Genomic DNA, 25,264 nt, shown 5'->3' with positions numbered 1-25,264 from the left:
CTCTCTCTCTCTTCCTCCCAAGTAATGGTCGTTGTCACCAAGCTATGGCTCCTTTGCTCTTCAAGGAAATGAAAGGAGTTAACTTCCCTTGTGCATCCCCAGCATCGGCTGCGGTGTGCACGAGCATAGACCGGCGTTCCATGGTCCGGCCATGCAGTGGGAGAGCGCTCGATCGCCACTCGCCTCATATACGAGACTCACGGAGAGCAAAGCCCATCACCAACCCAATCTCTCAAGCCCCCTCCAAGCCCAAATCCTACACCCAGAAGAGCAGGAAAAGGTCAGACAAACAAGTTGAACTCATCAGCCCCGCGGATTCGTCTCGGTGTCTGCTAAATGATACTCCCTACTTTGACGTCTTATCTGATTTGGAGGAGCCACTTCCTCCTCTTCTCCCTCCAGAACCAGCAAGGCCTCACACTTCTAAGGGAGACGACCCAAGGCTGCAGCCTTTTTCCAGGAGAGATGATTCAGCTGTTTTAAGGCCATCTTCTTTCAAGGCATTTGATTCAGCTTTTGTGAGGCCATCTTCTTTCAAGGGTGACGATTCAGCTGTTTTAAAGCCACCTTCTTCTTTTAGGGGTGATGGTTCAGATGTTTCAAGGTCATCTACTTTCGAGGGAGACGATGATTCGGCTGTTTTAAAGCCCTCTTCTCCTAGACCAAAAGATCAGGTCTGAATGAAGTATATATCTTCTTCCTTTTTCTCATTGTTTTTGTGGTATCTCATTAGAGTGGTTAAAAATGTTGACTTCGGCTTCTTCTTAATTAGGTTGTGGTACTACGGGTATCGTTGCATTGCAAGGGTTGTGAAGGGAAAGTAAGGAAGCACATCTCCAAGATGGCAGGTGAGATTTGTTGAGCTATTTAAGTGTTGATACCACCGATGTTATATATGGTTCGATCAAGTGAAAGCTTTAATGAAATTGGAGGAAGTGTGATCCTTCCTCCACCATGCATCGAAAAAGATCGAGAGAAATTTTTTTAATTCATCTCACTTCAACTTTCTGAATAACTTGGAGATATATATTCCTCTTCCGGTTTTAATTTGCTAATAAGTTATCTTTGAGTAGGGGTGACGTCCTTCAACATAGACTTCGCCACGAAGAAAGTGACGGTGATCGGAGATGTCACGCCACTCGGCGTGCTGAACAGCATCTCCAAGGTGAAAAACGCACAATTCTGGCCATCACCACCAACATCATCAAAATCACCTTAAACCAGAGCAATTTTTCTTAGGAACTTGTAAATTATGTATGATGTTTGGACAAGAGGAATACATGTGGCACGTCATATGCTGTTTGGGCCCCCAACAAGGAAGTTCGATGCCTTTTACATCCGGAAAGAACGAGGAGACTAGTGGAACAACTTTAGTTATTCTCTAGGCCTTACTAGTCTTTTTCTTTTTTTTTTTTTTCTCCGCCTCTTTTCTTTTATCTTTTTATTCTGAAATCCATGTTGAGCTGTGTAGCCTTCTTGGATGTCGCACTTTTTTCTAGAAGAGAGTTCTGGTGTTAGCATTTGTACTATCAAACAAATGAAATCCAATCACCTTCTGCTGAGGTTTGTATGGATACATGCCCTATACTTGAATTTAGAAGGCACATCTTAAAATGGTCATGAACAAACTGAATTGAATAATTGTGGTTTGTAAGCAGAGAAGGAACCGTATATATATTAAAGCTGCATCTTCTCTTGTTAGTTGAGATAAAGTTGCCACGCATTCAAGTTTTGGACCGAGGTCACTCCATATCCCTTCCTCTCCCTTCGCAAATTATGAATTCCATCATGCTAGAGGCAATCAATACATCATCTGATTCAAAAGGCTCAGTTGTAGCAGTACTAGTGTTGCTACCTATGAGATGGATGCTCCCAATACAGTGTACTAGATGGTAAATTTGAACAACCCGTGTCTATGTCAGAAAGACTATTACTGTGTTTAATTTGAATTATATCCTTTTACATAAAGATACTTGGGCAGTCATGAAAATTCAGCGACTTCACTGGCTTTCCGAAAGGCTTCCATTCCCACCACTAACACCATTTTTTCAGAAGTGGGCAAGGTGCTGTCCTGTCACAGAACCTGCTACCACCCTTCTCTTTTCCGAAGTCAATCAACAGATGTTACATGCCAAGACTATACAGGTTACTAGATTCCAGCAATCAGGCTGGTAGCAGCTTTCCTTCTTTTCTTTTTTGGTCCTTCTTTTCTTTTTTTGATGGAAACCTGATAGCAGCTTTCACTAAAGGTTTCACTCTTCTAAAGCTATAGATAGGACTGAAGCCAGTGAATCTCCTTGCTTGCCTCTTGCTCCACTGGTTTGCTTGTTTACCAACAACAATTTGGAATACTTGCTATTTCTTCAACTCAACAATTGCTTATGAGATATGAATTTTTCTCTCTCTTTCAAAATAGAGCATTGTTACCTGCTTCAACCAATGGCTAATACAATATGCCAAAGAGCCGTAAAGTGATGGTTTGAGGTGGAAGAGATGATTGGTTGATGCTCTGCTTTTGAGTGAGGTTTCCACCTGTTACATCTTTACCGGGGAAATCAAAGGATCTGAACTCCTTACATGGCCTCAACAAAAACATTGTTTTGCCTCAGGACATTACAAAATTTAGATCTTGTATGGACTGTTCCATAATCCATTCAGCATGCTCATCTCTATTTCTTGATGTGGGCTCTCTGACGTAAAGTCCTCTGGCCTAAGCTTTGGCTGTTTCCTATGGTAACTTGGCAGATGGCTGGAGCAAGCTAAGACCTAGAATCGAATTTGAGAGGGAAAGGGAACTGCTTGATATGTGCAACCTCCACCATGGATGCGTAACAATTTGGAAAGAAGCCCACTTTCTAGTAAATAATCAGAGCTGTTACATGGTGATCATGAATTTAGCCTTTAAAATCCCCTCCCTGTCATTCTTTGCATGGCAATAAGAGACAGGTATCCTAACTTTTACTCTAAGCATTCAAGAGAACAATATCAGAGGCAGTACAGCAACGTAACCGACCGAGCAGCAACTGGTGGCTGCTTTCAATAGTTCTTTTTGAGAATAGATGCTTTCAATATTTCAGGTTGGCACAGAGCAAGTTGACATATTTTACTCAAAGTCAAAAATTTGTTTCTGTCAACAATCACCAAATCATTTGTCTTAGAGATGCAGCTGCTCCAAAGAAAGGGCTTACTCAGAAGATGGTTTTGGCAACACCAGAGCCTTTGGGTCTGTCTGGAGTCTCTGGACTGATGTCTGTCTTTTATTTTTCCTTTCTGCTATTTGTACTTGTTGAGATCACGCACACCGGATTGGATCGACCTAGGCTTTTGATCTAAAGTCTAATCTCTTTGAGACAATTCACCAAACATATTGCAGACATAAATAAATAAAGACAAAGAAACCAAGGTTTACGTGGTTCGGCACAAGAGGCCTACATCTACGGGGAGGAGGAGCAATCCACTATAAATCCATCTCGAAAAATAAATACAATATGAGGTATGAAATACCTTTAACCGAAACCAACAAGAAGGCAATAGAGTATCGAATAGAAGGCAACCAAGATCCAATCGGATCTACCAATCTCAGTCTCGGCAATAGATCAAGATAAGATAATACCTGAGGTGAAGATACCTTTCTCAATCCTCGGCAAAAAATCAAGATGAATACCTCCTTACCAACCGAATTAGCACAGGGCATCCGTGAAACCGAGAAGGAAGAAGACAGGTAGAACACCAACGGAACACCAACGGGAGAAAGCCAGGAAGAACACCAGCGGGAGAAAACCAAGGAGCAAGCCCGTACAGGAACACCAGCGGGAGAAAGCCAGGAAACAAGCCCATACAAGAACACCTACGAACCACCACCGCGCACTCGAACCCACTCTAAAAAGAAGGATGCCGCGGCCTCCTTTTAAAGAAAAAACAATCTCCTCGAAATAGAGATTCATCCGAATAAGAATTCTAAACTGTCACGGGAGATAAACAAGGAAAGAGTAATTTTTTGGAGCAATATATATAACAATTCTCCTCCTTGCGACAAATATTATACCTTTTATATCAGATGTGGATTTTTAAAAAAAAATTTATAACCTCCTCCTCACCACAAGCCCCGCAGGGTATTACCAAATGCTTATACCAATCAAGTTCAGGAAATTTTTGAACTTAATTGCAGAGATTGGTTTAGTGAACATGTCAGCCGGATTATGGGCAGTGTAAATTTTTTGAAACCTGACATCACCTTTCTCTACCAGATCTCTGATGAAGTGATACCTGACATCTACATGTTTTGTTCGTTCGTGATACATCTGGTCTCTGGCAAGGTGCAAAGCACTCTGATTGTCACAATAAATGTCTAAACAATCCTGTTCGAGACCCAAATCCTGTACCAACCCCTTTAGCCAAATAGCTTCCTTTGCTGCCTCTGTCAATGCCATATATTCTGCTTCAGTGGTAGATAAAGCAATTGTAGACTGCAAAGTAGCCTTCCAACTGGCTGTACATCCAGAAAGAGTAAACACATATCCGGTCAAAGATCTTCTCCTGTCCAAGTCACAAGCATAATCTGAATCATAAAATCCTGTAACTATGCAATTACTCTGTGAAGTAAATATCAATCCCAATTTAGAAGTACCTTTTAGATATCTAAATATTCATTTCACAGCTGACCAGTGAGCCTTTCCAGCTTATCCATGTATATGCTTACAACGCTTACTGCCTGTGAACTATCAGATCGAGTGCAGACCATCGCGTACATGATGCTGCCAACTGCGCTCGCATATGGCACTCTAGACATATATCTCTCATCATCCTCAGTCTGAGGAGAGTCTCTGGCAGAAAGTCTAAAATGACTGGCAAAGGGGGTAGTGACAGGTTTAACTGTAGACATACCAAATCTGTCCAAGATTTTTTCAATATAACTATGCTGAGTAAGAAAAAATCTACCTGACTGTCTGTCACGAATAATCTCCATCCCAAGTATCTTCTTTGTCGGTCCAAGGTCTTTCATATCAAATGCAGTACTGAGCTCGGCTTTCAGTTTCTGGATGATTGACATGTCCTTGGCTACAATTAACATATCATCCACATATAATAACAAATAACAAAAGGACCCATCTGAAAGCTGCTGGTGATACACACAACTGTCATATGGAGATTTACTGTATCCATGATCGATCATAAATCTGTCAAATTTGCGGTACCACTGTCTTGGAGACTGCTTGAGACCATATAATGATCTCTTGAGTAAGCATACATGATCTTCTTTATTTGGAACCTCAAATCCAGGTAGTTGTTGTATATAGATCTGTTCCTCTAAATCACCGTGAAGAAAAGCTGTCTTAACATCTAGTTGTTCCAGCTCCAAATTTTGCGAAACAACAAAAGCAAGTAATACACGGATAGAAGAGTGTTTGACTACAGGAGAAAATACCTCCTTGTAATCAATACCCTCCCGTTGACTGTATTCCTTTGCTATTAACCTGGCCTTATATCTAAAATCTTGAGGAGTGGCTCCTTCTTTTCTTTTGAAGATCTATTTGCAGCCAATTGCCTTCTCACCTTTTGGTAATTTGACTAACTCCCAAGTCTGATTCTTTTCTAAAAACTGAAGTTCTTCAACCATAGCCATGGTCCATTTATCAGCCCGTGAACTACTAATAGCCTCCTGATATGTGGTCGGCTCATCACCAATGGTGTCTGCAACACTCAGAGCATAATAGACTAACTCAGCACAAGCAGAATCCTCAAAACCATACCTTTGAGATGCTCTGATCTGACGCCTAGATCTTCGAGTGGCAATACTATCAATCTGATCCTGATCTTGTAATGTCACCTCCTTCTGAGTCTGAATCTGTGCATCTATCTATTGTTGTTGTTCATTGTAAGTATCTTCACTTGACTGCTGCTGCTGTGATTTAACAGTCTGATCAATATCTACAACAGTCCTATCCTACTGACCCCGATCCTGATTACTTTGAGAAGAATTAGGCTGTAGCTGCCTTGAAGCAGTGGCTGTCTCATGAAATGTCACATCCCTGCTGACTAGAAATTCTTGAGATCCAGGCTCTATGCACCATACTTTATAGCCCTTTACCCCATATGTATATCCAATAAATATGCACTTTTTAGCCCGGGGGTCCAACTTTCCATCTCTTACATGTGCATAAGCTGGACACCCAAAGATTCTGAGTATTGAATAGTCTGCAGGTCTCCCTGTCCACATCTCTTCCGGAGTCTTCATGCTTAATGCTGATGCTGGAGATCGGTTTATAATATAGCAGGCTGTGTGAGCGGCCTCTGCCCAAAAATCTCTACTTGATCCAGAACTAGATAGCGTAGATCTGACTCTCTCTAATAGTATCCGGTTCATGCGTTCTGCCACACCATTCTGTTGAGGTGTACCCACTGTTGTTCTATGTCTAATAATGCCTTCTGACTTGCAAAAGTTATCAAATTCTGTAGAACAAAATTCTAAACCATTATCAGTCTGAAAAATTTTCACCTTCCTTTCAGTTTGCCTCTCGACCATAGACTTCCACCATTTGAATATTTCAAATACATCACTCTTATTTTTAATGGTGTATATCCAGATCTTTCGGGAGTAATCATCAATGAAAGTAAGTATATATCTTGATCCACCCTTGGATGTAATTGGGATAGGTCCCCATAGGTCAGAATGAATATAGTCTAATATACTAGTTGTCCTATGCACGCCTGTAGTGAAGCTGACTCTGTGTTGTTTTCCAAATATGCAGTGCTGACAGAATCCAAGTGCATCAATCTTCTGACCACTCAGCAGACCACGTCTGCTCAGCTCCTGTAGACCTCTGTCTGAAATGTGTCCTAGTCTCTGGTGCCATAAATGTGTCAACTGCTCAAGAGAAGATTGTACTGCTGATGCCTGACCAACAACTGTACTGCCATCCAGGTAGTAAAGGGTGCCACTTAATTTATCTTTCAATAAAGTTAATACCCCTTTATTGATAGTTATAGATCCTCTACCCCATCTGCCCTCATATCCTGCTCTGTCAAAGACATGTATTGAGAGAAGGTTCTTTTTTAATTTAGGAACATATCTGACATCATCCAATATCACCATGGTATTTGAATTAGATTTAATTTGTATCGTTCCAATACCTTCTATATTACAGATACCATCATCTCCAAGAAGAACAGTACCACCTTCACAAGATCTAAAGGAAGAGAACCATTCTTTGTGAGGTGTCATGTGGAAGGATGCTCCAGAATTCTCGATCCAAGTGTCAGTATGACTAACACTGCAGACAACTGTAAATACTGCATCATCTGGTATACTACTATGACTTCTTGAAGAAACTGCAATTGATGCTGTATCAGAGATTGTTCCTTTATCTTTTTGTTCCTTTTCCTTTTTAGATTGTAGAAGTCTACGTTCAGATTTTCAGTGGCCTGGCCTTTTGCAATAGTGACAAATACCTGATCTTTTGGGCCTAGACTTTGATCTATTTTTGGACTTACTTCTACCCTGTCTCTCCTTTTTCTATTCATCTCTACCTCTAACAGTAAGACCTTGAGCTGGAGTCTGAGCCTGATGCTGAAGCTGTACTTTTAATCTAAGTTCATTGGATAACAAGGTAGCTTCTACTTCTTCAAGACTTATTGTTTCTCTTCCATAAAGCATGATAGTGGTAATATGCTCAAAGGACTTAGGCAAAGAGTAAATTAGAATCAAAGCCTTATCTTCTTCATCTACATCGACACCAATATTTACTAGATCAAGCAGGAGCTTATTATACTCATCCAAGTGATCCTTAAGTGAAGTTCCTTCTGTCATACGAAATGTGTGTAATTTTTTCCTCAAATATAATATATTAGTCAGGGATTTTGCCATATATAAACTGTCTAGTTTTTCTCATATACTTTTGGCTGTATCTAGTTCCACAACATTGCGTAGGACTTTATCACTTAAGCCTGAAAACAAGGTTCCTAGGGCTCTCTCGTTAATTTCTTCTTTAGCAGCCTCATTATCTCCCGGGATTGAATCCATACCCCTAAGAGTTTTTGCAACACCTTCTTTAACCAACAAATATTTCATCCTTACCTTCCATAGTGAAAAATCTCCCGTGCCATCAAAGACGGCCACTTCATGCCTGATGGTGGTGGAGTGAGAGACAGATGCCGGATCATTAGCCATTGAAAAATTTTATTTTTTGTCACCAGCCATCCAAGTGCTTTGATACCAATTGTTGAGGTCACGCGCACCGGATTGGATCGACCTAGGCTTTTGATCTAAAGTCTAATCTCTTTGAGATAATTCACGAAACATATTGCAGGCATAAATAAACAAAGACAAAGAAACCAAGATTTATGTGGTTCGGCACAAAAGGCCTACATCCACGGGGAGGAGGAGCAATCCACTATAAATCCATCCCGAAAAATAGGTACAATATGAGGTATAAAATACCTTTAACCGAAACCAACAAGAAGGCAACAGAGTATTGAATAGAAGGCAACCAAGATCCAATCGGATCTACCAATCTTAGCCTCGGCAATAGATCAAGGTAAGATAATACCTGAGGTGAAGATATCTTTCTTAATCCTCGGCAAAAAATCAAGATGAATACCTCCTTACCAACCGAATCAGCACAGGGCATCCATGAAATCGAAAAAGAAGAAGACAGGTAGAACACCAACGGAACACCAACGGGAGAAAGTCAGGAAGAACACCAGCGGGAGAAAACCAAGGAGCAAGCCCGTACAGGAACACCAGCGGAAGAAAGCCAGGAAACAAGCCCGCACAAGAACACCTGCGAACCACCACCGCGCACTCGAACCCACTCTAAAAAGAAGGATGCCGCGGCCTCCTTTTAAAGAAAAAACAATCTCGTCGAAATAGAGATTCACCCGAATAAGAATTCTAAACTGTCACGGGAGATAAACAAGGAAAGAGTAATGTTTTGGAGCAATATATATAACAGTATTATTGGAATATCATCTGGTTCCAGCACGAAGAAAAAAATTAAAAAAAAAAATAAAAAGAACAGCAGATCTATCCTGTTTCATTTTGTGACCAACTTTAAAAGACCCTGTGCAAGTTTCTTTCCAATACAAAGTAAGATGTTACACTCTAATCCTGCCCTCGAATTCATTTTTTGTGGTGACGGATGAACCGTTTCCAGGAAACATGACATTGATAACCTTGAAATCATTAAAATCTTGGCAAGGACTGCCAGTTTTTACAGCCATAGTTAAGCAGAACACTAGCATTTGTCAATCGTGGAGTCGACAATCTTGCCATCTGTGACTGCAAGGTACCTACCTGCAGCTACAAATGATTGGATGCTGATATTGCATCAATTCAAATATTTCTTTGTGTTTTTCTTAATATCATTAAGAAATGTGTTTATTTAGATGAAGAAGGTAAAAATTGGAACATGAAGTCAACAAAATGGGTGACAATAAATTTCTATTTATTTTTTCTGACGTTGGAAAGTTAAGACAACTATAATCTTGGTGCGGGCCGACTAATGGATTCTTTCTCTTTCTATGTTCTTCTCCGATAGCGGCAAAATGGAAACTTTTTTCTTTTGCACCGGTTGCTTCTTTCCCCTTCTACGCTTTTCTTAGATGGTGTCATGGCAATGATGGATGCAGGCATAATGGTCTATGATCTCTTCTGACGGTCGGCATTGCTTTTTACTGATAGCAGTATGATGAAAGTTTCTTCTGAAATTCAAATTTTAAAATTTTGATGTTAGAGGAAATTTTAAATTTTAAATATTAATGTGATGTTTAGGATTCTGAGTTGTTGGTTTCTTTTTCTCTTGTTGGTTTGGGGGCTCCTCTTCCTCTTTTATTTTGTTTTTTTTTTTTCTGCTCTTTTTTTTTTTTCTGCATTTTGTTTTTAATAAATTTTGATGATTATTGTGCTAATGCACATTAATCTCTTTTTATATAAAAAAAAAAAAAAAAAAAAAAAGACAACTATAATCTTTTGTGCCAACGGGACTTGCTTATGACACTGGCACGTGCCATTGAGCTAGAATGGAGTTGATGAGATGGAGTTGTTTGGTTCCTAAGCTGTATATATGCTTGTTCCTCCTCAACCACTTCATTCTGATAATGTTTTAATTCAGCTATACCCACTCCACCTGCACATACTTCAAACCTCATTCCTCCCCATATAAGCACACAACACATCCAAATCCCAAGTCCCTGCTAATGAAATCCATTACAGTGGCTCCTACCACAATCCACAACATGGAAATGTTCATATACTGGCAAATGCCCGGCCTGGCTTGGCTTCTCTTCACCATCTTCCTCACTGTTAGTCCATCAACCTCAACCCGGATTCTGAACCACCAACCACCCCCACCCCACGGCGGCGGCGATGGAGCAATCACCTTCTTCATGAACGACGTCCTGGGGAGCAGGCACCAGTCCTCATGGCCATCGACCGGTGCCGGAGCTCCACTTCCTATCGCAAAGCCCATAGGTGGCAGGCCTCGGACCCACCCAACCGCTGTCTTCACGGGCCACACTGGGCTCCCCAACAAAAGCTGGTCGCCATTTCTAACGTGCTTAGAGTCGGGAACGGTAACTATGATTGATGAGAAATTAAGAGGCAGCGTCGCACTTGGGCCACAGACAGCGGGGAAGGTGCAGGGGATGTACGTGACAAGCTCGGGGGATAACAGCAGCCACATGGTGGCGATGAAGGCCACATTCGAGGGCGGCAGGTCGGATGACAGCTTGAGATTCTTTGGGGTCCACCACCTGGGCCTGTCGGAGTCTCACATCGCGGTTGTCGGTGGCACCGGCAGATATCACGGGGCAAATGGGTTTGCCGCGGTAAAGACCACTGGTGGACGGGAGAACGCGAACAGGGTCCTCTCAGTTACTGTGTATCTCAAGTAACGTAGCTAATTGATTTCATCCAGCAATGATGGCTGGCGATGCCAACAGGTGGGTTTGAATATATTTTTCTTTCATTTTTCCTTCGCCTTTTGAGTAATACTATGAGTAATTGAATCATGACCTCATCGTATTTAGGAAATTAATCGTAATATACAAAATGTCAGTCACAATTAGCATGGATGATCGCAGTTGGCAGGTCAGTCTACATGAAAGAAAAAACAGAGCCAAAACTGCAGCAAATGATCACAGCCTGTAAAACTGTGTATTTGTTTTGCTTTCGGATCCTGTGCTAGCATTTGCAACTCATCTCACTTCTTTAGAACAAGTAGTTCTCTGAAAACATACAAGGATGACAGATAAACAGCATACAAAACTTGCCCTGCCTAGGAATGCATTATTAAGAGAGACAATACAATAACAAATTCAATTAATAGCACACTTGTTGGACCACGTACCATACAAGATCTCAATTCTTGGTTTATGACTGCGCATCCAAGATACGCTGCCGGAAGTCAGTCACCATCCGGGGCAGCCCTTCCCTCAATGATATCTTTGGCTCCCAATTCAGGAGCTCTTTTGCCTTGGTGATATCTGGTTTTCTCATATGAGGGTCGTCTGCGGTATTGGGTTTGAACTCAATTGTTGCCGTCGAATCAATTGTTTCTTTGACAACCTGCATGGGCAGAGATCAAGTTACTCGGGGAAAAGTGTTACATCCAGTTCATCTGAAAACAATTCTCAGACATACCTCGGCAAGCTCCAACATGGTGAACTCTCCTGGATTGCCCAGGTTGAAAGGTCCAATATGCTCACTTTCCATCAGTGCTACCAGTCCATCAACCTAGCAAGTTTGCAGGGGGGAATATAAACCTCAAAGTCATCTTTGTAATAACTAACAACTGCAATTTCATGATACAAATAATCCATATTCATCTCCCAAACAAACTCAATATGTTATGCATTTGAGCATCCTTTGACCGTGTCTATCTATTTTGAGATGCTGCAAGTCATTTTGTTTAAAAAAAAAAAAAGAAAAAGAAATATCAGGTAGCTTTAGTGATCAAAGCCCATCTAATTACAAAATAGTATTGGATAATTTAGTAAAAGACTAACATTACCGACCAAATGGAGTGAACACCATATAGTCTAGTTCTACCATCCACAGGCTACCTACTTTCAGACAATCTCAGAGCAGCATAAGAATACAAAGCTTGGTTAGTATAAGATTATAAAGCCTCATAAGAGACAACAAAAAGTAGTGCCTGATCCACACTTGTTTAGCTTGATGCAAAGCTCATTTAGTGTTCCTCAACTTCTAGTAAGAAAAATAATTTTCATGGGGACAAATTTCCGTCTTAATCAAAGATCAGAGATGATGTAACAGTTCTAAAAATGAAGCAAGCAAAAGGTAGTTTGAAATAAACAAGTTGATTTACAGCCTAGGAGCAAATTAATGCAAAAGCTAGGAAGAAAAAGAACACGTGATTTTGGATAAAAGCAAGCAGGACCAGAAATATGATGGAGTACCAAGTCAGAAACATATTGGAAACTTCGAGTTTGCTTCCCATCACCATAAACTGTCAAGGGCTTTCTACGCAGGGCCTGTAAAGCAAAAATAAAAAAGATTAGAAACTTCTGGTCCTCATTGTTCTTTACCATGTAAAGTTCACAATTTTTACATTATGAAGGTGACCAAGGATTTAAATTCATATAAAACAAACCTGTGCAACAAAATTGCTGACAACACGCCCATCATCAATGCACATGCGAGGCCCATAAGTGTTGAAAATACGTGCAATACGCACCTGAAAATGGGAACCTTTTTTACTTTCCATCAAGAAGACACAGATTTGCAATTACTGCACTTACAGTCGGCAAGCAAGCAAGGCATACTCTTGCTAAATATATTTGAATGGAAGATGCATGAAACAATCATCCAGACTATTAGTTCATATGCCAAGATGCAATACCCCTAGGAGGCTAAGAGCATCAAGAATGCCATCCTCCATTTTTGATGTTCATCAGAAATATAAGAAAATGAGAGAGGAAAATTATCTAAAATTCTTCATGGTGAGGAAAAGATAGCAGAATATTCAATGTTCCAGATAGGAGTACATAAAGCCGACCCAAAATAAATGGAATAAGGTTGCCTTTTGTGTTATTTTCACTATAGAAGATAATTTGTCTCTTAATGTGCTGAGAGCAGAGCCATCGCCCCCCTTCCTGCTCCAAGTGAGCATGTCTGCCTAACTCTTTGGGGTCACGTATGTATAATTCCAAAATCACAAATATAACTCTAATGTATTTTGGGAAGTAAATAAGGCACTAATTATTCTGCCAATTGCAGATTCTTTGTGTATCTTTACAGAAATTTAGGCGGAAAAATAGACACTTGGAGTGTATAAATCATAGAATGGAATATGGGAATTTCAACTATTGGAGGTCCCAGTGTCGCTAAATATTCAGTGTGGTGCTACTGGATATCTAGTATCAATATGTTGATACAGGATACTACGTCAATATCACGTTTCGTAACCATTCTATAATCAGTTCATTTTTCCAAGGCATTTGAACATTAAACAATGCTAATGTTTGATACTCACTGCATTGCACAACTTGTAATAATGCTGTCATTGACATATGCAGTGCTAGAAACGCATACACCATGTGTCACATGCTGTTCCCTGTTGTATGCAATTTGCAGTCCCTTGGTGCAGAACCCACATGGAACCTGCTGCGTATCGATGGCGTGCACGCGGACATTGCATTTTTCATAATTCATTTCAGTCACTCATGCAAAGCATGTAGATCTAGCATTCTTCGTCATCTAATTGTCATTCATGAATTAACGACTCAACCAAATTTAGTACATTCACTTGATTTGCAGCAGTTCATCTTGACATGCTCCTAATGGAACTACCATCACTACCCAGTATAGATAATTCATAATAAATACTCGAAAATGTTACCTGAACGTTTGCACCTCGATGGTAGTCCATGGTTAAAGTTTCTGCTGTTCTTTTCCCTTCATCATAACAACTCCTAACACCTATGCAAAACCAAGCAAAAACACTTACAAGATTTGAAGGGCAACTCAAAGATCACACAGGAAGTATCAAGGTACTACTCAGTATACACTGGGAAAAAAAAAAAAAAATCAATTGACTTGTAGCTTACCTATAGGGTTGACATTGCCCCAATATGTTTCCTTTTGTGGGTGTTCAAGTGGATCACCATAAACCTCACTGGTACTCGTCAACAAGAAACGAGCCCCAATTCTCTTTGCCAATCCCAGCATATTCAGAGTCCCCATCACATTTGTCTTGTAAACATAGTTAAGAGTTCAACTACATCAAGCACCGCATGATGATTTGCAATAACCAGGGCATATCAAGGAACAATTATAAATCAAAAACAATCTTCCTCAAACAACTCCTAGCAAAATTACAAATACTAAAAAGTAATCAAAATCCTAAGATTAACAGAAAAAACCCAATTTCCAGAATACCAATAGTTCATTTCACAGACAAATGTTTAGTTCTAGTACTGTCCTACCAGCTTCTAAGGATAAAATTTAGCATGATCCCAATGCCAATCCAACCCCGTCTAACAAGATATGCTATAATTCACCTGAACTGATAAACAAGATTCATTTCATCAAAGCAAAGAAAGATGGAAATAAATATTTGAGATCCGGAGAGGAAAAAAAAAAGAGAAAGGATATGATAGTCTTGACGGGATTATACTTGTAATGAACCGGCGAAGCAGGGCAAGCCAGATGGTAGATCTGGTCGACCTCGAGCAAGATGGGCTCGACGACATCGTGGCGGATCAGCTCGAACCTGGGATTTTGGAAGTGATGCACCACGTTCTCCTTCCTCCCCGTGAAGAAATTATCGATGACGATGACGCTGTCACCCCGGGCCAGCAGCTTGTCCACCAGGTGGCTCCCCACGAACCCGGCCCCGCCCGTCACCACAATCCTCAGCGGTGGCCTTCTCAGACCCACAGGAAACCTCCTCCCGGCGGAGGCGGTGGAGACCGGGAGGAGGTGGCGGTGGGGGACGTCAGAGGTCGGGAGGATACGGTCGGAGGAGGAGAGATAGGGCTGGAGGAGGAAGAAGAAGGAGGCGAGGGCGGCGCCGATGAGGATGAAGAGGAGGCGCTTCTCGCGGAGGAGGTAGGAGGCGGCGGCGGAGGAGCGGGAATTGAGCTGCCTCGCGGCCTTGACGGAGTAGGTTGGGGAGTGGGTCGGGATTGGCTGCTGCTGGCCGAGGCTGGACAGCTTGTGGAGCTGCTTCATTGCTCTCCGGGGAAGATCTGACGGCGGATCCGGGCGGAGGATCGGTATCTCTGGTTGTCCCGGCGGAACTCCACACGCCAAATGGAGGACGAGATAAAGAAAGGAGTCGTCCTTCGAAGGAGTTGGGACCGATTTCGGACAGGAGTCAGGGGAGTTGGTTGAGAGTTCTTTGTACTTCACAGTTCACACGCACTTGTCATGTGGACCCGCGAAAAAGCTCTCTCATTTAGGTCTGCTAGCAAAAGCCTAAGCTAGATTTTCTGTAGAAATTCAACGTATTTGTCTATCCAGCCCATTTTTTCATACGGATCAATTTCAGTCTTAAACTGCATCTTCTCCGTAGATCTTTTGGACTGTAGAAGGAATAAAAAGGCTGATGATTTTTTTTTTTTTTTGGCCTTTTTCCCACAGGATTTGGGCCGGAAAGAAAAATTAGGTTGATATACTTATTTAAATAGATTGTGTGATCCATAATTCAATAAAAATTCAGTCCAATTCCACCGAATTTTTTGAATAGTATGCCCCAGGCCCTTTAGGCTCATGTGGTTGTGACCTATGAAAACAACCTCAACGATTCCCACAAGCAAAGGATGCAGTAGAGCTTCATAATAACTCACAAGCGAAATTCATTGTGCACCACAGACGGTGTAAAAAATCCAACATGGAATGTACCATCTTATCCAATTGATCCACGTAAATACCACTTTCCAATGCGCATTTAATGTCGTAGATCGATTTTTTTTAAAAATTTTACATAACGACAATATCTCTATTCTTTGAAAAATTATAATATTTTATATCTATATTATGATATCTTGTGTCCATATGTGCAAGATATTATAATTTTTTCTAAAGAATAGAGATATTTTCATCATTCAAAATTTTTAAACAAAAAAGTCGATTTACAGGCATTAAATATGCATTGAAAAGTGATTGAACAAAAATATTCTTCTTATATTATGATATCCAAGGTCATATTACGACATCCTGGACTATATTATGTTAAAGGATGTCATAATTTTTTTCAAAAGATAAAAATATTTTTATCATGCAAAATTTTTCAACGAAAAAATCGATGTATAGATATTAAATGTGTTTGAAAATTGATAACCAATCGAACAAGACAGTGTCCTCTATGTCGGATTTTCTGCGTCACCTCTGGTGCACAAAAAATTTCTCCAACTCACAAATTATTTTTTTTTAGTTTAGCCCGTAGTACAGCGCAGATACAAAAAAGGAGATGGCTCTCCCCAGCAACAACTCATCTGTGTTCAACACAAGGTAACCTCTGAACCTCAGAGAAAGTAAACAACAAAGCCACCTTTAACTTCATCTACATGTATTCTTGTGCAAACCACTGCTGCAAACGTGTTTAGTTTGCACACATAACCTCTCACAAATTGATACGGTTTCGAATCACCTAAACAAGCATGAATGTATATATGAACCGTCACCCTGATGGCACCAATCTAGCAATGTGTACCCATCACGTGGAACCAATTCAGAGCACTACAGTTCTAAAATTGATTGCTGGGACCATATAAGAATACTTTCCAATGTTCATTATACTATTTTACCAAATCTTGTTCAAAGAGTTAGTAGAGTATGATGCATCATCATAATTAACAGTTTTTTAAATCTTTATATTAAATAATAAAAAGAAAACACCATAAAATAACCTGTCACAAACTATCGTAAGAATAAAATGTAAGAAGTGAACCAAAAAGCTTTGTTTTAACCAATTGTATTTGCAATTACAACGAAATTGCATCTTTTATATATCCATTTTTCTGAAAAAAATTAAAAAAAAATATTTAGCAGAAAGAGTACAAGAAAAAATGATAGCTAATAATCAGCATAACTAATAATCACTCCCACCACAGCTGCAGACAACTGATATTTCAATGAGATAGAAATATTGATCTATATCATTGATCTATATTTCATTTATGGAGATATGTCTTTGGATATCATGGGACTTGACCAACTTGATAGAAATGAGCTTTAGATAGTTTGAAAGAGTCATTGGAAATTTCTGACAATACCTACTTGACTTTTCATTCTTACGCAACCTTTCTTGACTGACCTTTTCTAACATGAGAATTATAAGGATAAGCGACTCTTTCTTACTGATGAACCTTGGAGATGGATTGACAACGCAAGTTGTTTAAAGGCAAACTTGGTCCACACTCGATAAAGAGGTGGTCTACTTACATAAATTAAAAATTCTTTATTGAAATCCATGATGTGATAACATTTAATTATGCTAGGACCTTTTAAGGACATCTATATTGTAAAGAAGGTCTAAACTTTCAAAGCTTGATGGTTCAAGTTCTTGAATGTGTGAGAAAACGAAAATTGATTTGTAATGTTATATGTGAGGTGCAGGAATTCAAATCCTTCACATGTTATTAAACTTTATAATAGTGTTTTGTAAATACTAGAAATTTTTAATATCATTCTGTAAATTCTGGAATCTTTTGTAACTTATCCATAGTAACTTGACAAAATGGTAAAATTTTATGTTTTTACTAGGTAAGCCATGATGGTAAGTAGAGTTGGTCATATCAATCTTTCAAGTTCAATGAGTTGAGTTAATCAGCAACATGCCAGGATGAAATTGAGTAGGTCGATGCCCAACAACCAATGCCTAGGGATACCATTATAAGAATATGGAGGATATGATAGTGGATAAGGTTTTCAAATTGGGGCAGATTGGGGCAAAGATGAGTATAAGGAATGAGATAAATTACAATAATGGCTACTTATGTTTAAAGGCTATTAGAATTATGATGATCAAATTAGAATTGTAACTCACCTCTACAAGGAAAAAGAATTCATTTCCTCAATAAAAGAACAGGTTAGGCACTTTGTGCCTAAAATCTCCTTTTTCTTTTTTTTAAAAAAAAATTTAAGTGAAAAAAAAAAGGTTACGTCAAATTAGATCAGATCAAGCTGATTTATGACAGCTGATCAAGTTAGCAAAAACTATAATGGTCAGCACAAAGGTCCAACAAGCATGAGCTCCCACAGGCCTTGCATTCATGTTGCCACTCCTTTCAGACAAGGTTATATCTTAGCATGCAGATGCAACCACTTATGTGGATACCAGTTCCCTCCGTATCCTACCCCTGCAACAGCCATCAAATGAGATTCTCCAATTTTACCAAAAAAAAAAAAAAAAGAGAGAGATTCTCCAAGATCCAACACACATGAGAAGTAGGCCGGACCTGGTCTAAAAAAATCCGAAATATTTTTAAGTGAAATCCTTATTGCACCGCACGCGGTGTAGAATTAGCTGCACCGCATGCAGTGATTGGCGCGAAACCCCCTCCCACTAACCCTTCCCCCTGTGAAATTTTTTTTTTTTCCCCAACTCCCCCCCCACCCCCCCCCCTTCGCGGTGACTAGTCACCGTATGCGGTGCTGAATTTCTGCACCGCGCACGGTGCACAAAAAATCTTACTATTTTTAATAGCCTCACGGTCCAAACAACATAAAGTTTGACCTGCGGGCCAACTCAGTGGAAAATACGGCCCCCATCGCCCAAATTTTTCTCAAAAGACAACTACAGCCCACTCATTTTAAGATCCGATAGCTTGTTTTGGATGCATGTGTAGATATTATATACATGTTGAGTAATTCTTTATGCACTGTAGATAACGTACAAAATTTAATATAAAGTACATTATCTCATTCAATTGATCCATATAGTTATTATTTTTTAATATATATTTAATGCTTTGTAAGTTGGCTTTTGTACGATAAAAATATCTATATCTCAAATATCATATTTGGGTCTTGGATGTCATAATTTTTTTTTCAAAGAACATGAGTATTTTCGTTATTCAAAAATTTTTCTGACAAAAATATCTCTATTTTTTGTAAAAAATTATGATATCTGAGATTATTTTTGTCTCGGATATCATCAATCACCTCGGATGTCATGATATGAGAAGGGTATTTTTATCCATTCACTTTTCAATGCCCATTTAATGTCTGCAGGTCAGTTTTTTTATTTAAAAATTTTGAATGATAAAAATATCTCTGTGCTGTGAAAAAATTATGATATCCGACATGAATATTATGATATCCTGCAGGTCGGATGTCATAATTTTTTTTATAAAAGATAAAGATATTTTTGTCATATAAAATTTTTAAATGAAAAAAATAATTTATAAATATTAAATACGTATTAGAAAATGAATACTACATGAACTAATCGGAAGAGATGGTGCACTCTACGTTGGATTTTTTGCACCGTCTGCGGTGCAGAAAGAATTTCTCTATACATATTTGTCAAGATCTTCGCATGTTTGGAGATGACTTCCCAAGTAGGGTGGGCATTCTAGGGCGCCTATAGGACTTCCCAAGTAGGGTGGGCATTTTGGGGCGCCTATAGGAATATGTCGCATCGACATTGTGAACTGAAAAATTCTGCAACGATTAGCAACGGTGTGTTGAAGTGGTTAAGCTTTATATCGCGATAATTATTGAAATCTTCAATTCTAAGTATCGGTATAATATTTTTTTTATCGGTTTTATTTATTTTGTGACGTTGCGGCCGACTTGGAAAAGGTGATCGTGCTTCCCACTAGAATCTCAAGACCAGCCAATGGAAACCTCCATTTGTCCTACTTGCATATTGATGGTGACTGGTAGCAATAGCTTGACGTGTGATGTAATCCAAGAAATTGGAAAGAGGCTTTAATATACTCCCACAATCTGATTATTCTCATCTGGTTGATAAGAACTAAATTTAACACCTTAGTTTGAAAGTTATTTGATGACCAGAGCCAGACGATTTCTCATCATCTGCAAATTTACGTCTCATCTAATAACATATCAGATAAATTTATTTGGAACATATCCACGCCTTGTTTTATTTAATGTAGATATTACAAATTTGATAGCCATTGAAACAGGAAAGAAGAGATTGAAGGGGAAATAAACTCGGACAGGCTCCAATCATGGAACAAGGTCGGGAATCTTTCAATTTGATTGTTGTCACTGTTCAATGGAAAAAAAAGAGAAGAAAATTGGCATTCTACGGTTTCCCCGGAAATGGACGGGACATCACATGCTAGCTGACCCAAACTTGTCTATATCAATGCTTAATCCAATAAAGCAAACTTATCACCAGAGAGTCCCCAGGGAACTTTATTTCTCCAGAGCTATGTACATCCCCCTTCCATGTCTCTACCTTGGAAAGGGCCATGCAGAAGTCCTTTTTTAAGGGCAAGATATTGCTATACATCACAATCCATTTGACAAAATCCAGCAAAAAACCACTTCAAACATAGGAGTCCATCTTTCTAGTGAATCATAACCATCTATCTGCCATCATTAACGTGGCACCTCTATTTGTTGTGCATCTTCAAGCATCTTCTTACCTTGCATCTCTGAGAAATGCGCATCATGCTTCGATTTTTGCTCGATCTCCGATCTCGAGTCTCCTATAGGTGCTCTCTCATCTAGCCAAGCCACAATATCAGCAAACACAAGCTCAATGTTTTCAGGTGGTTCGCCTGAGGTGAGACCGTGCCACATTCCAGGGTACAGCTTGAATGTTTTGTCCTTGCTTAAGGCTGATTCATAGAGTAATTTGCTCACCGATGGATCGGTTACGATATCATCTCCACCATGCACGATCAAGAATGGCAGTGAAACCTATTGCCAAAGAGAAGATGTAGGCAATAGTATGAAAATTGACATATAGGTGGTGAAATAAAGACAAATAGAACTGTTTCTGAATCATTAGTACTCAGATTCAAGGACTAAGACCTAATCAAACTTATGCATACGATTCAATGATGACCACAATTAAAAGGAACACTGTTATCAAATGATTCACAATATTCATCATTTACAACCACATTCATTATGGAGATATATGTGAAACACGTTGTCAGCATAATTGATTGAATTTTAAGTACATAAAATGCCTATGTCATCAGCTGGTCCACTTCCTTGGGGTCTAAACAGCACACCACAATCATTAATTGGTATCCTAGGTGCAAGAAGTGGACACACTACTGATCGGCCCCAACCATTTTGGACCTCACGACCATGTTGGAACTTGGTACAAGAAAACATGCGCAATTTGGATCCAAAAGGGTTGAAATTGGAACCAAGTAGTAAACTAGCAGGGACCGATCGAGCCAGATGATAGGTTTCAGGCTTTTATGTTGCAATCCATGTTTTAATCTACGCACCATACATTGAGCTCTTGTTGAGCTCTCTTGTGAGTGACTCAATTCGAGAGAGTCAAGTGGAGTGTTGGCTGTTGGAAGGAGCATGTATTGTTGTTATCCATGGAAACAAAATTCTCTTAGATTAGCCAAGGAAGGTTTCTTTATTAATAGGCTATACATGGTATGATAGCTTCCAATTCTTTTGGTAAAACATTTTTTTGAAAAAAGATTAAAGGGAGACTATGAACAGCCTTGACAGATACCTTCTGATCTAAATAGGTGTTTGATGTACGACATAGTTATAATTGCTCAATGTCTAACTGGTGCACTTTAGGTTACTTTCCATCTTAGAGACAAGAAGATAAGCATGTCACCATAACTAGACTTCTAGATGGTCCTATCCTACCGGACTGTGTGGATCAAGCATACCTTTCTTTGGTTTGTTTTACTTCTTATTGAATTGCGTAAAATACACGCTCAAGGATGACTTTTGTTCATATATTCATTGCAAGGGATATCATATGAATGTGGGTGCACTTGGTCTAAGCGAGCTTAATTAATAAATAAAACATATCACCCTATAGAGCCAAAACATGCCGACGTAATGACATTTTAATAAAGTTGATCTGACCTGAGCCCTGTTGTGTATAAAATTTAAAAGAGAGGAAGAAAAAAAAAAGGTAATAATTGAATAAAGCTCTTTTTTACGATAAAATAAAACTCATGTTGATCAGAAGAAAGATGTTACCTGGTGTAGGTTCTTTTCAATATCTAGGCTGGCCAGGAGAAGCTCAACGGCCGTTTTTACGCGGGGTTTTCCCTTGTAGCAATAAGGATTTGATCGAATCTACCAAATATGATTAATTCATGCATTAGAAATGAATCAAAAAAAATTGATATGAAAAGTTTAGAAAGAATGATATGCCATGGATCTCCAAGTATGTTTACCTCCTCTCTTTTCTCAGGATTTTTGAAGGCAACATCGATAATATCTTGCGTGGGGACTATCTTCCACTTTGGTATGATGTTACTCAACTTCGTCAAAACGCTGACCACCAATGGGTGAGGCTTCATTTCATCAGCAATCTGAATTATAAAATAATCCAAGCAACCAAACAAACAATTCCAATTAGTTATCATTTATATTAAAATAACTACAACAAGCTAAGTAAATTAACAGCAGGATAACAGACTAAGAAAGTAAGATATAGATTAACCAATAAAGAAAAAGGAAGAGACAAGCTAAATCCATATATTATGTTCTACCAAATAAAAGTCCACATATTCTACGCTTTGTAAAAAAAGTTTTAGTAGGAAGCAAACAAAAAAGGATGGAAGACCGAAGACCTTGCACATGGGAGCGACCAAAATGGCACCATTCCAAAAGGTCGGCTCTTTTCTATGGAGGAGAAGGACCATTGCTCCTCCCATGGACTCGCCAAGAAGAAACCGTTGCTTCATCTTATTCTCCTGCCTCTCTGATAATTTGAAAGAAATGAAAAACTATATATAACACTTCTTTTTGATAAGGAATGGAAAATTATAGCTTCAAGAGAACAATATATATATATACATATATATACATGTATGATTGCATGTATTCTTAAAAAAGTTGATAGAAAGAAAGAAAGAAAGTAAAAAGGATCTCATACCACAAATGCTCATAAAATAGTTAGAGCAATCGTCGACGAGGGCATTAAAGCTTGGTACATAGCCTTGCAATCCAGAAGATTTCCCATGACCCTCGTTGTCTAATCCATAAACTGCATAGCCTGCCTTCGCCAATCGAGTTCCCGTCTCTAATTTTAAAAAATATCAACACTGATCCATTACCAATAATATTCACTCAAAAGCTTAATTTAGAAAGAAATAATTATGTAGAAAAGGATACCTTTCATATATATGCTGCATTCCACCCCATATCCTAGCAAATTCCAGCCATGAAATCAAAACTTATGGATTCAGAATAGTAACAGATCAGCCAAGTGTTGCTTATATACATGAAACCAGAACTGATGAATTTATATACCGTGACATAAAAAGATTAAGGCCTTCGGTTCTTTGTTCTTCGGAAGCCATCTGCAGGTAAAGAGCTCCAATCCACGGGGAATCGTTATAAATTCCTGAAATCAGGTGCACACAAACGAAAAGAAAAGAAAGAAAGAAAGATATATTTTCATCAAAAAAAGAAACAAAGAAAGATATAAATACAAAGAAAAAAAATAAAGATTAATTCTGATAGCTGACTAACCTCTTCATATCTGATATACTCGTTGTCTTGAGCCTGCAAAATTTAATGGCAAAAAATAAGTCCATACATACGCATGGAAAGGGGGGAGAGAGACGGAGAGAGAGAGAGAGAGAGAGAGAGAGAGAGAGAGAGAGAGAGAGAGAGAGGGAGGGAGTGTGTGTGTGTGTGTATGAGAGAGAGAGAGAGAGAGAGGGGTTGTTGTGAGGCAGGTGGCAACCGAACGTACCATGAGAAGAAAGAGCGACAAGAATATGAAATGGTTTTGGTGGAGATGAAAAGGAGATGGGAGCGCAGAGGATATAAAGAGAGAGGGGAAGACCAATGGTTTGCTTAGATAAAATAATTGTATCCCAGGGAAGAAGGTAAGCGAGGGTGCTCAAATAGAATAGATGGATTAATTCCTTTCCCTTTAAACTCGGATAATAGATAGCAACACTAAATAAGTCCTTGATATCCTTCCTTTTTAATAATGAGACGAGATGCATGTATCGATGTTTTAACCTTGAAGCGATTACAAAATTCAACCAGGCTAACCAGACTCAAACAATGCAACTTACGTACCAACCTAGCCCATTTTTACCTCAGTTTGATCCGAACAGCTCATATTTCCTTCAGCTGAATTCAACCCTTGGTCAAAACTCAAAAACGTCACAACTTAATCCAGTTACACTTATATAGAAAATTGTGGATTTGGATCCATTTCCTAAGGTTGGGTCCACTTATGCTCGTTGCGCTCTGAAGTCGGTTCGGCCGGGTCAGGTTTGATTGGCTTAGTAATTGGGTTCGATTTAGGTCAGTCCCTTGCCCAACCCAACAATCTACTGCACTCTTGCTTATTAATTGCCATCGTTTCAAGGTCTGCGGTCAACTGCATAAAAGTCACGAGCTTGTGTCCAAACTATTTGGTCTAAAACTATTGGATAACGGTCACAAGCAGGCGTTTCTTGTAGGGAAGGAGGCAATAATTCTTGAGAGCAAGGATCCGACTTCCGGAAGGCAAATTTCCTTCCAAGTTTGGGCATTGGGATGTGATTGAATCATGGTCCATTATGCTTGATGTCCAATCACCAATGAGGTCATCGCCAGAATGTTCCCGTGTTAAGGTGAATGGCCCATATATTTGGACTCTAAGATGGATTGGTTGTGGGTCAAAAATTGGACTGGTATGAGGATGAGGATGGGGTGAGTTGAATTTAGTCTGAGCCACAGCAGATTTGCTGTGGATCTTCCATATAAATGCACCCGTCTTAATTTTTAACTTATCCATTCTTTTCATTCATGTACATGTGAAATGATAATTGCGTTTCCTCTTTCGTCTGACATCCTTCTTTTTCTTCCCCAATCCATCCTATAATGTCAAACAAAAACACTTGCAATCACTAATTACCAGTGGCTAAACTAATTGTGTCTATATTTTCAACAAGAGTCTTAAGATTGTAGGTCACATTGGAGAAATAAAGAATAAGAAAATGATACATTTTGATATCAATTGCAATCGGGATTACAAAAATTTTTACCAACTAGGATCGAAAACTTGGCCTTGGAGAAAGACTAGTACGAAAGAAGGGAAAAAAAGCCCTTCTCTGGATTCAAGACGGTATGACGTAATTGGAGAACCATCCGCTC

At 39.3% G+C, this 25,264-nt stretch overlaps 4 protein-coding genes across 4 annotated transcripts; 2 read left to right on the top strand and 2 right to left on the bottom strand.

The window, feature by feature from the left end:
* Positions 1 to 1,574, top strand: LOC105045746 (protein SODIUM POTASSIUM ROOT DEFECTIVE 1). Its single transcript, XM_010924126.3, has 3 exons — positions 1 to 674; positions 773 to 848; positions 1,074 to 1,574. The coding sequence occupies exons 1-3, from the start codon at positions 45 to 47 to the stop codon at positions 1,217 to 1,219; spliced, it is 852 nt and encodes a 283-aa protein (XP_010922428.1). The 5' UTR covers positions 1 to 44; the 3' UTR covers positions 1,220 to 1,574.
* An 8,488-nt stretch (positions 1,575 to 10,062) lies between these two features.
* LOC105046156 (dirigent protein 18) lies at positions 10,063 to 10,981 on the top strand. The gene has a single exon (XM_010924679.3). The coding sequence runs from the start codon at positions 10,195 to 10,197 to the stop codon at positions 10,888 to 10,890; it is 696 nt and encodes a 231-aa protein (XP_010922981.2). The 5' UTR covers positions 10,063 to 10,194; the 3' UTR covers positions 10,891 to 10,981.
* Positions 10,982 to 11,121: 140 nt separating this feature from the next.
* LOC105045748 (UDP-glucuronic acid decarboxylase 1) lies at positions 11,122 to 15,357 on the bottom strand. Its single transcript, XM_073258535.1, has 7 exons — positions 14,602 to 15,357; positions 14,068 to 14,220; positions 13,860 to 13,939; positions 12,612 to 12,695; positions 12,418 to 12,492; positions 11,639 to 11,731; positions 11,122 to 11,563 (listed from the first exon to the last, which is right to left on the bottom strand). The coding sequence occupies exons 1-7, from the start codon at positions 15,191 to 15,193 to the stop codon at positions 11,369 to 11,371; spliced, it is 1,272 nt and encodes a 423-aa protein (XP_073114636.1). The 5' UTR covers positions 15,194 to 15,357; the 3' UTR covers positions 11,122 to 11,368.
* Positions 15,358 to 20,281: 4,924 nt separating this feature from the next.
* LOC105045747 (caffeoylshikimate esterase) lies at positions 20,282 to 24,049 on the bottom strand. Its single transcript, XM_010924127.4, has 9 exons — positions 23,865 to 24,049; positions 23,639 to 23,671; positions 23,417 to 23,510; positions 23,279 to 23,311; positions 23,040 to 23,186; positions 22,735 to 22,865; positions 22,336 to 22,473; positions 22,136 to 22,234; positions 20,282 to 20,863 (listed from the first exon to the last, which is right to left on the bottom strand). The coding sequence occupies exons 1-9, from the start codon at positions 23,865 to 23,867 to the stop codon at positions 20,540 to 20,542; spliced, it is 1,002 nt and encodes a 333-aa protein (XP_010922429.1). The 5' UTR covers positions 23,868 to 24,049; the 3' UTR covers positions 20,282 to 20,539.
* Positions 24,050 to 25,264: the final 1,215 nt, after the last annotated feature.

The sequence above is a fragment of the Elaeis guineensis genome, chromosome 5 (assembly GCF_000442705.2).
Source record: "Elaeis guineensis isolate ETL-2024a chromosome 5, EG11, whole genome shotgun sequence".
NCBI lineage: Eukaryota > Viridiplantae > Streptophyta > Magnoliopsida > Arecales > Arecaceae > Elaeis > Elaeis guineensis.
The sequence above is the reverse complement of the archived record's forward strand: the minus strand, read 5'-3'. Positions and strand labels throughout refer to the sequence as shown.